This window comes from Mirounga angustirostris, unplaced genomic scaffold (genome assembly GCF_029215605.1).
Source record: "Mirounga angustirostris isolate CCGP_5_RB_7025 unplaced genomic scaffold, mMirAng1.0.hap1 SCAF_2, whole genome shotgun sequence".
Taxonomy (NCBI): domain Eukaryota; kingdom Metazoa; phylum Chordata; class Mammalia; order Carnivora; family Phocidae; genus Mirounga; species Mirounga angustirostris.
Window position 1 is genome coordinate 129,431,201 of NW_026991710.1, and position 10,642 is coordinate 129,441,842.

General features: G+C 45.9%; 1 protein-coding gene across 3 annotated transcripts in view; it reads right to left on the bottom strand.

Annotated features, from left to right (window-relative positions):
* The window catches only part of RNF175 (ring finger protein 175), a 48,483-nt gene extending 37,918 nt beyond the window's left edge, over positions 1-10,565 (bottom strand). The window contains exons 1-2 of one of the 3 annotated variants that reach the window (XM_064585193.1): positions 10,381-10,565; positions 1,332-1,369 (exon numbers count right to left, since the gene is read on the bottom strand). In XM_064585193.1, the coding sequence (XP_064441263.1) occupies positions 1,332-1,369; positions 10,381-10,446 (104 nt within the window). In that variant the 5' untranslated portion in view covers positions 10,447-10,565. The remainder of the gene's footprint in view (positions 1-1,331; positions 1,370-10,380) is intronic. The other 2 variants (XM_045880264.3, XM_045880266.2) reach the window with 2 other exon arrangements.
* Positions 10,566-10,642: the final 77 nt, after the last annotated feature.

The following is a 10,642-nucleotide window of genomic DNA, read 5'->3' on the forward strand; positions in this document are numbered from 1 at the left end:
AGAGAGAGCGGTCCAGGGTCAAGATTAGGGGAAATGGGAAAATTATGAATGTCGCCAATCAAATACTTTATTAATAGTGGTTAGCATTTCACCCCCAATGGGGCACCATCAGTCAAGAAATCTCTTGAAGTTTCCACTTATGACTGGTTATAGTGTGCATTTGATGTACCCATCAGAAAACACTGCAGGGTAAGATTCTGTGCCATAAGATTGTGACCTTTTAAAGGCACTCATTGGGTATGCAGGTTGGGTTCTCCCCCTTTACTGGTAATTTCTACAGCTACACTAAAGAGTAAAGTGCCAAGTGCCTCTGAAAAGGGCACTGAGGGTGCCCCCTGCTGGAGAATGTGTAGAAATGAGCCTGCAGAGCCTAGTAAATACTGAGTTCACCTTTGAGATGGAATCTTAGAACCTTCACGCTGGCAGGTACATTAGATGTACTGAAACCCCTACATTTATCAAATGAAGAGGCTGAAGTCCGTATCAGGTAAGCAACCTGAATAAAATTACATTGTTAATAGTCTCTGCGTTGGAAGCTGAGCTTAAGAGACAAGAATGATTTTCAGAAGTTCGTTAAAAAATACACTCGTTCCTTTGAAGAAGTGGGAAGTGAAGAAAAATAAAAGGGTACAAGCACTTATAGTCTTTACAGCCCCAAATCCAAAATAACTATTTAATATTCTATTTAATGAATAGACTTTCAACTTAGGCCATGTAGATAGAAAAGTGAATTTATCATCGGTCTAAAATAGGGCTTGCATAGATATAAAACAAAATATGCTTTATGACATTCATCTATTTTGTGTATATATAAATATAACGAAAACATATCTCAAATGGTTAGCCTATGTGGAAGTACTTTGGAAAGTATAAAGTAGTTTGTAAATATAATAAGTATTTCCTATTTTGATTAGGAATACATTCATAATTGATTACCATAATGCAAAAAAGGAGGAACTTTTCATTTTTGTTTCATTTCTTTTGGTGACCACAGAGCCCTAATGGCCCCCTAGTAAGTACCAGAACACAGGGGAAACAGCATATAAGGAAAACCAGATGTATCTTGTGCCTAAAATAAAAACTAACTTGACACTGCCCTATTTTGAAGGGACGTACAAATCTAGCTTTGTGGGACTGCGTGAAACAGCAGGTGAAATCCCTGTGGTTTTGGTTCATGCTATCAGTGCGCATGCATGCTGGCTAGCCCGCCTTCTGTAGCCTGAGACATTTACAAATAAATCATAGCTTCATTTAATTTCTCAAACTGTTAAGGTGGAAATGTAATATTTAGTATAACAGCTGTAAAAAAAAAAAAAAGACTCATCACTTACTTCCACTCATCATCCGCAGAAAGCTTTGTGTGAGAGATCTGAAAAAAAAAAAAAAACCAGAAAAAACAAAAAGAGCCCTTCTCAAAATGTCTTTGTTTTTTCAGCTTGTATTTTATAGCATTACATGGGAAACCCAAAGCATGAAAAATAGTGATGTTTCCTAGTACTAGAGTAACTTAGGATGAAAGCCCTAGTAGGATATTTGCTTCCGGAACTAACACACACACACACACACACACACACACACACACACAACAAGAGTATTCAGGTTAGTATTAATAAATATTTGATTCTGCTCCTAAGTCAGAGAACCAGATGAGGCGCCAGTCCCATAGTTTATTTGGCAATTCAGTGAAGACTGTAGAGAGTGGCCTCCCAGTAGGCGGTGTCACCCTGGCTTTTGGGATAGGATATGGGAATCCTAAAAAACATCTCTTGCTGGTGTATTAAATGATGCCGGTGAGTAAATATCTCCAAGTTCAAGGTTTTAGAGACAGAGATGACCAGAGGCTTTACTTGTTTGGAGCATTTCTTTTGTGTCCTCCTGCTAATTTAATCTACAGCCTTGCCCTTGCAGACTGAGCTGGAGAGCACAGACCCCACCCCAGGAAGTGCTTTTGGATGACCTACAGATTGTACCACGTGCTGCCTTCCCTTGAGCATAGCTAATCCACTACATCTGGTCATTTGAGACCTTTAAGGCAATCCTTGAAAAGACATAATCTTATAATTTTCATGGAGAGCACAGAGAGCTTAATCCCTCGTCCTATATGTTTAGAGCGAAAATCCCCAATGATGGCAAAGAAGGGAAGGCAAATAAAGCATTTGTTACACAAATATGATCCTAACTAGGTGTTCTTTCTGTATTCTTCAAATGGCACCAGCAAGTTTGACCGATGGGAAAAAACAGTGCCATCCATAGTTCAGTCTAGGTTTCTCTGACTCAGGATAAATAGATTCCATAATAAAACCTGTGCTTCTGCCAGAGGCTTGAGGGGTTCCCTTAGAAGAGAGGACAAGGCTTCAGATGACACTGCTAGGGAGAGGCTTAGGCAAAATTTGCACAGTACCAGGACTTGCCAGAGAATGCCAGGAAAGGGGAAGTGGGTGAAGCAGCCACTGATGCCAGCAGCTTCTCTATGGCTCCCCTGCTTCTGGATGATTCCATCAGGTGGTCCCCGACATTCAAACAGCTGGGCTCCAGTGCTGCCTTCTAGGAGCAAAGCCTTAGGGGCCACCCTTAGGGAATAGTAGTACCGGAGTCCCCACCTGTCTGATAGGTCCCTCCCTCTCTGCAGACTGCTGCTTTGGGGTAAAAAAACATTGCATGGGTTTAGAGCCCTGAACCATGCATCCATTTAGCACCACCCGGCACTGAACATTGAGCTAACCGGTTCCTTGGGTGACCTTGGGCACAGCACTATCCTGTGATTGTCTCAGTTCCCATATTAGAAACTGGAGATTGATAGGATAGCTGCTCTTGTTAACTTTGCTGGGAATACTGTGAGTATAAATAAGATGCTACATAAGAGTTTTGTTGATGCTTAATCCAAAGGCCAATTAACTCAATTAAGAGTTATAATCTAGGGGCGCCTGGGTGGCTCAGTTGGTTAAGCGGATGCCTTCGGCTCAGGTCGTGGACCCAGGGTCCTGGGATGGAGCCCCACATGGGAGTCCCTGCTCCGTGGGGAGCCTGCTTCTCCCTCTGCCTGCCACTCTCCCTGCTTGTGCTCTCTTGCTCTCTCTCTTCCTCTCTGACAAATAAAATCTTAAAAAAAAAAAGAGTTATAACCTATAGGACTCCCTGGCTGCTTCTCTTTTTGCTATTTAGGATCATGGGGTTCACAGTGCTTCTTATTAAAGTCAACTTAAAAAAGGGAACTGAGGAGGGCGCCTGGGTGGCTCAGTCGTTAAGCGTCTGCCTTCAGCTCAGGTCATGATCCCGGAGTCCTAGGATCAAGCCCCGCAACGGGCTCCCTGCTTCTCCCTTTCCCTCTGCCTCTCTTTCCTCTGGTGCTCTCTCTCTCTCTCTCATGCTCTCTCTCAAATAAATAAATAAATAAAATCATAAAAAAAAAAGGGAACTGAGTTTTTAGTTAAGTTGAGAAGAAAAATTACCTTTGCCTTTTACTAGTCATATAGCCCTGGGCCTAAATGTGTAACTATCCACCAGATTCTAAGTCATTTTTAGTGAAGTATGATAAATTATTCTACTGAAGACCAGAAAAGCTTAGGGAGTGGAAATTAGAGTTGAAAAGTTTTCTGCTAAACACAAGTTAAGAACTTCGTTAGATCAAGTGTACTGAAAAATACTCTCATTTCCTAGGGAAAAAGTGAATATAATGATTATGATGATGATGATGATATTTTCACAGATATCTCTTTTCTAGTAATAGTTCCCTATAGTACAATATTTTTTTCCCTAGGGTGGAGTCTACTTTTTGACAATTTTTTCTAGTATGTTATTATGCAAGCCCATTTAATATCTTATGAGGATTTATTTTGGAATTAAAATGACACTAAAATTCATCTGGAAAAATAAGCATATAAGGATAGCCAGGAAAACTCAGAAGAGTAAATACTGGACAAGTGGCCTACCAAATGCTGAAATACACAATAAAGCCACAGAAATTAATTGAGAGTATTACTGGTCCAGGAATAGGAAGACAGATGAGTGGACAGAACACAGACAGGGTCCAGGAACAGATCCAAGTACATATGATAAATGAGTCACTTCAAGTCAGTGAGAAAAAAAAAAATGGATTGTTCAACAAATATTGCTGAGACAACTGGTTGGGCATTTGGAAAAAAATATAGAGCTGTATCCATACCCCATCTCAAAATAAATTCCAGACGGATCAAATATTTAAATGTAAAAAAGAAAGTCTTAAAAGCATTAGAAGACAATATGGGTAAGTGTTTTAATAATCATGTAGTGGACAAAGTATTTTTAAGTACGAGGTAGAGATCAGAAATTATTAAGTAAAAAAAAAAAAAAGACTTTTTTTTTTTTTTTCCTAGGCAGAATGAAAGTTGGAACTTTATTTTGAGGGTGAGGGTGGTTAGCCAGGAGGAGCTCAGAGTCCGAGGCTTGCCCAGAGGGATGGTGGAAAACTTGTGGGACTTTGGGGAATCTGGTTGGACCAGAAACCAGGTTGGGGTCACATGGAGAGCCTCATGGGGTCCATTGAGAGGGCTAGTTGAATCTTTAGACCCCAGGGTCCCCCAGCCCCACCTTCTCTTAGGGACAGTGAGGTGGCTGGCTGGGCCAGGGGCAGGCAGGCAGAGACTAGGGGAAAAGGTACAGTGGCTGTCCATTCACTCCAGCCCTGGATGAGGCACAATCACTTGATTACTGTGGGCAGAGAACCCAGGGTGCCTGTGGGCTGGGGGTGGGGAGCTGGGATACATGGGGTGGGCTGGGAAGTAGCCCCTGCACTCTCCTGCTTCTGGATACCGCCCCCCCCAACTGCAGGGCTGAAGGTGAGAAGGGACATCTGTGGGATTGGGAAGGATAAAGCTCTCTGAGCCCTGGAATCTTCTGTGCGGATGAGAACGCTGCTGCCCTGTGCGGACCCCCGCCTGCCGCCTGCCGCCTGCTGGGGAGGGTCCACCACTGGTTCCTGAGAACAGCTGAAGGTTGTTGCCTCTGGAGAGTGGGAAATCAGGAATGAGAAAGGGTGCAGTGGTCATGGGGTCCCATTGTTTTTTTTTTAAGTCTTGTAGAACTATTTGACTCCTTAAAATGTGGACGTACATAATTTTAATAAAAATTAACATTAAAAGGAAAAAAACGTCCATAACAGTAAGATATGATTTTCACTTAAAAGTATGACAAGGGGAATAACGTTCAGTAGCCAGAGCTGATGAGGAAAAATGGTCTTCTCATGCCCTTCAGATGTGTTGTGTACATTAAGACAAGTTTCTCTGGACAGAAATTTGGCGAGGCATGTCAAAATTTTAAGTGTTCGTTTATCCTATGTAGAATAGTCTAGGAATATTCTCTCGCAAAATGAAGAGAAAAATACACAGGGAAAGATGACACAGGTGTTTGCATAGTTTTATTTATAATATTGAGAAATTGGCAACAATCTGTGTGTCAACCCATGCGGGATCAGTTAATGAGTTATGATATATCTATAACAAAGGAAATCTGTTGGCTCTTTAAAATGATTGTGCAGATCTATATTTATTGACATAGAAGTATCTCCATGACATATTGTTAAGAGAAAAAGCATGCTTCAAAAACAGTTTTATGTAATGTAAACCTATTAATGTAAATATAGAGTCACATAGAATCAAGAACCATCCGGAAGAAAGATGTCCAGAATGGTCACCAAAGTGCTAAAAGGAATGATCCATGAATGCTGATGTCTATTGGAATATTTACTCCTTTTTTATACCTGTCTATATTGACTAATCTGCATGAACATATGTCACTTAAATGAAGAAGTCTTTTTTTTTTTTTTAGGAATAACATGTTTTACTTTTTATAAAATGTTTTATTAACATATAACGTATTATTTGTTTCAGAGGTACAGGTCTGTGATTCATCACACAATTCACAGCGCTCACCATAGCACATACCCTCCCCAGTGTCTATCACCCAGCCACCCCATCCCTACCAGCCCCCTCCACTCCAACAACCCTCAGTTGAAGAAGTCATTTTGATTCTGCTTCTCCTTTTTCCTTGTCTCTGAGTCACCAAGTCCTTTTTCCCTGCAGCACATTCCTATTTATCTCTCTTCCCCTTTTAGCTCACTTTTGAGCTTCAGATTCTTCTACCCAAGTGCCTTCTACAGATCTCCACTTGGATGTCCCTCAGACACACAAACTCAACCTGCCCCAACCTGAACATATTAATTTCCCCCCAACCTGCTTCCATTTCAGTTCCCCCTTCTCACTCAGCAGCTCCACATCCCATCTATCCAATCATTCAAAACAGAAATATGGGGCACCACTCTTGACCCTAGCCTTCCACCTCCAACCCAGTACTCTCCTGCTGACCTTACGAAAATACCCGGCAACCCACTTCCTTCCACCTCAACGGCCTCTATGCCAACCATTCTCTTCATTCATTGAACAAATATCTATTGAGTACCTCCTGGGTGCCAGGCCCTGGGCTAAGAGCCGGCATATGATAAAGGTAAGACACACAAGGCTCCTGTTCTCATGAATGGAGCCTTGTGTTCTAGAGAAAGTATGGACAATAAACAAGTAAGGAAAACGATGACCTAAGGTGGTAAATTCTCTGAAGAAACGAAACCGAGTGTGTGGTAAAGAAGGGCCAGCACAGGGAGGGGCTGTTACCCTTTAGATGGCTTGGCAAGGGAAGGCCTCCCTCAGCCTGAGGAGAGATCCAACCTGGCGTGTAGAGTGTTCCCTTCTTCCCGGAGGGACTCTCGCCTTCACTCCTTTTCTCCCTTCAGACAGTGAGGGTGATCCAAGTACAAGCAAACTGATCACACCGGATCCCCCGCTCGAAACCCAAGTGGGCTACACTTGTCACTAACATGGCTCCTGTGGCCTTTTTCAGCTTCATTTCTCTCTCTACACCCTCTGCTCCAGCCAAGCAGAACCTTCCTTCCCTGAATGCTCTTCCTCCACCCCCAGGCACCATTTGGGGATGCCCTGGATTCCACTTCCTCCAGGAAGCCTTTGGGGTTAGGCCTCTCCAGTAGATCTGTTGTCCACTGAACACTGTTACCACAGAGCATAGTCACTGGTGATTTATTACTGGTCTTACCCCACCCTGAATACCCCCTGTCTGGCACATCACACACTCAGTCAAGACACAGTTGACCTCTGAATGATGCAAGGACTAGGGGTGCCAGGCCCCCATACAGTCAGAAATTGGGGTATAACTTGATTCCCCAAGGCTTAACTACTAATAGCCTGCTGTGGACTAGAAGCCTTCCCAATAAGATAAACAGCTGATCAACACATCTGTGTAAGTTATATGTATTATTACTGTGTTCTTACAATAAAGTCAGCTACAGGAAAGAACAACCCGTGTTGTTCAAGGGTCAACTGTATCTGAAAACTGCCTCCCCCCCCAGCACCAGCCCTCACCATTTCTCACCTCAGCTGCTACCTCCAAATGGGTTTCCCCACTTTCAACTTTTTCCTCACAAAAATCCACCTGTTAGAAAAATCTTGCTATGGGGCGCCTGGGTGGCTCAGTTGGTTAAGCGACTGCCTTCGGCTCAGGACATGATCCTGGAGTCCCTGGATCGAGTCCCGCATCGGGCTCCCTGCTCAGCGGGGAGTCTGCTTCTCCCTCTGACACTCCCCGCCTCATGCTCTCTCTATCTCATTCTCTCTCTCAATAAATAAAATCTTAAAAAAAAAAAGAAAAAGAAAAAGAAAAATCTTGCTAAAATGCCTGACAAAATCAGAACAGTCAACTCAAACTACTGGTGTCCCTGGGATGTAGGTGAGGGAGGTAAGGACGTGTCAGGCTTGGAGGGCCGTGTTTAGTGATATGGAATCCATGTCACCGGGCAAGGACAAAGCTTCCATGGCTGGAGGGGGAGGGAGGGGTTATGTCAGGCCTACTCCAAGGCAGAGAACAATGTTGGGGCAGAGGTAGGTCCTCTGGGGGAAATCAGAGGTTGCAAAGCAGGCCTCAGACAAGCAGAAGAGCAAAATGCTGAATCCCCGCTATCTGCTCTCTTGCTCCCCAACTTTGAGGAGTCTCAGGAACAGATAGGGTGTCGCTGGCTCTCAAGACCACAGGGGATATAGCTGGGGAGGCCACCCTCCTCCCCAGCTATATAGGGAGATGGTGTTTGTCATAAAGAGGTAACACAGGGAGCTGGGCAGACTAGAGTCCCAGATCATGAGGTTGTATGTTTATTATTCACTCACTTATTTGTCCAATAGACATTTCCTGAGGCCCTGCCATTTGCCAGACTCTGTGCTGGGTTCTGGAAATACAGTAGCCAGCAAAGCAGATCAAGTGCTTCCTTTGCTGGAGCTTCCAAGGTGATGGAGGTTCTCAGAAAAACAAATATACAACTAGACATGCTTCAGAGGGTAATAAGGATGATGAATGAAACTAAGTAAGGTTTAGAGTCAGAGGGTGCTGTAATATACAGGGTGGTCAGTAAATTCTTTTTTTTTTTAAAGATTTTTTTTTTTTAATTTATTTATTTGACAGAGAGATAGAGAGCACAAGTAGTCAGAGCAGCAGGCAGAGGGAAAGGGAGAAGCAGGCTCTCCGCTGAGCAGGGAGCCCGATGCGGGGCTTGATCCCAGGACCCTGGAATCATGACCTGAGCCGAAGGCAGCCGCTTAACTGACTGAGCCACCCAGGCGCCCCGGGTGGTCAGTAAATTCTTACGGGGTTGGGGTGGTCAGTAACCATATCTATTTTTCCTGTATTATCCTCAGCTCTTATAAAGTCTGTTTTAAACTAGCACTTCTCAAACTTTGATGTGCAGTCACCCAGGGGTTTGGTTAAAATGCAGATTTTAGGCCAGTGGGTTTGGGGTGGGGGACTGAGACTCTGCATTTCTAATTGGCTCCCAGGTGACACCTTGGCTGTTGGTCCCTGGACCACATGGCTCTGCTATGGGGGATTGAGGGAAAAGCTGTGAGTTCCTCCTGGGGAAGAGTTAACAGGGGACCATGTCTCCTGAGGGCAGTGGGCAAGGCAGTGATGACAGCCTTAAGGGACAGCAAACGTCAGCTGCCGAAGTAACTCTGCCAGTCTTCTGCCCTTCCCAGCTTGCAGACTTCATCTATAACCCACTGTGAATGATCTGATCTGGGTCTGAAACCAGCAAGTAAGTCATGGAGTTCCCTTATAGCTTCCCCATTTTAGAGAATAGATCCCCAATGCATAGTGTGTTACAAAATTTGTCATAACTCAGCTCTGCCTTCCTACAAGCCTTCATGAACCCTGGATTTCTGCCAGGATCATAGTGAATATCCACGACCACTCCCCAACAATTTTTTTCACCTCAAGTAATTTGGTATTCCTGTTTCCTCCATGGAGAATTCTCATTTCCCCTCATGGCCACGTGGAATCTCATCCATCCTCTGAGGTCCAGCTCACAATAGCCATGCCACACCCCCAACTCCAATCAGCTTTGCCCACCCTCCCTGTCAGAAGCAATTCCTTGCTCCTAGAAATCCTACAAAACTTCACTCGAACCTCTTTGGGGACAGTAATCTCTTCCCATCCTCTATGAGTTATTTTATCCTTGTTATACTTTCTTCCCAGGATGTGAACTCCCAGAGTATACCTCTAACTGCCTCTTTACCCATGAGTAGCACAGTTCCCAGTATGTGATCATGGCCTACGAATCGTCTATAAATGAAAAATATTAATGACTTGGATTTGAAATCACCAAAGGGCAATGGGGGGAGAGTCTGGGGGAGGAAAGTGCTAGCCCAGAGGTTCTCAAAGCTTGTGCATCAGCTCCTCCTGGTAACTAGTCAGACTTGCAAATAGGTAGTCAGGCACTATCCCTGATGTCAGGAATTAGAAACCCTGGCTGGGGGCAGAGCCCAACTGTCTATCTGCTTTTTAACTAGCCTTCATTGATTGTGATGCACGCTGCAGTTTGAGAACCGTCAAGTCAAGCGTGAGGTACACTCAGCACCCTTCAGCTGTCCTCTTCTAATGCCCACGGCCTTCACCTGGGCCCTGGGGCTTCTGCCAGGGAGCGAGGAGGAGAGAGGGGCAGCCAGTACGGAGGACAGGGAATAGATAGGGATGAGTCGGGTAAGGGTCCTTCAGGAGGAGACGGGGGGGGGCACGGGGGGGGGAGCTGGAAGAAGGAGGGGTAGGGGAGGAGAAAGGGGGAGAAGGAGCAGAAGAGGGAGAAGGAAAGAGGGAAATGGAGAGGGGTTCATCTCCCCTGGGGTAGGGTAGGGTGAGACGAAGCAACGAGCACCTTCCAGAAAGGTCATTGCCCCTCCATCCCGCGCCGGGGCGGGGGATTCGGAGACCCGTCCGTGCGGCCACCCAGCCCCAACGTGAGCCTCGGGACTCTAGCCCCGTGTTCCCGGCCTGCGCCCCGCGTCCCGCGCCCGGTACCTGCTCGTGCTGGGGAGGCGCCTCCAGCACCCGCGCCGCCTTGCGCACTGCGGCCCCCGCGGCCATGCGTCCGCCGCGGCGCCCGCCCTCGGCCGCGCGGTCCCTGGCGCCGCGCGGGCGGGGGAGGGTCTCCGGGAGGACGCGGGGCGGTGGGGGGGGGGGCCCTGCCCTGCCCCGCGCGCGCCGGGGGCGAGCTGTGCCTGCGGCGGCCCCTCCCCGGGTCCTGCGGTAGCGCGCGCAGCCCGCCTCCGGGAGCACCGCC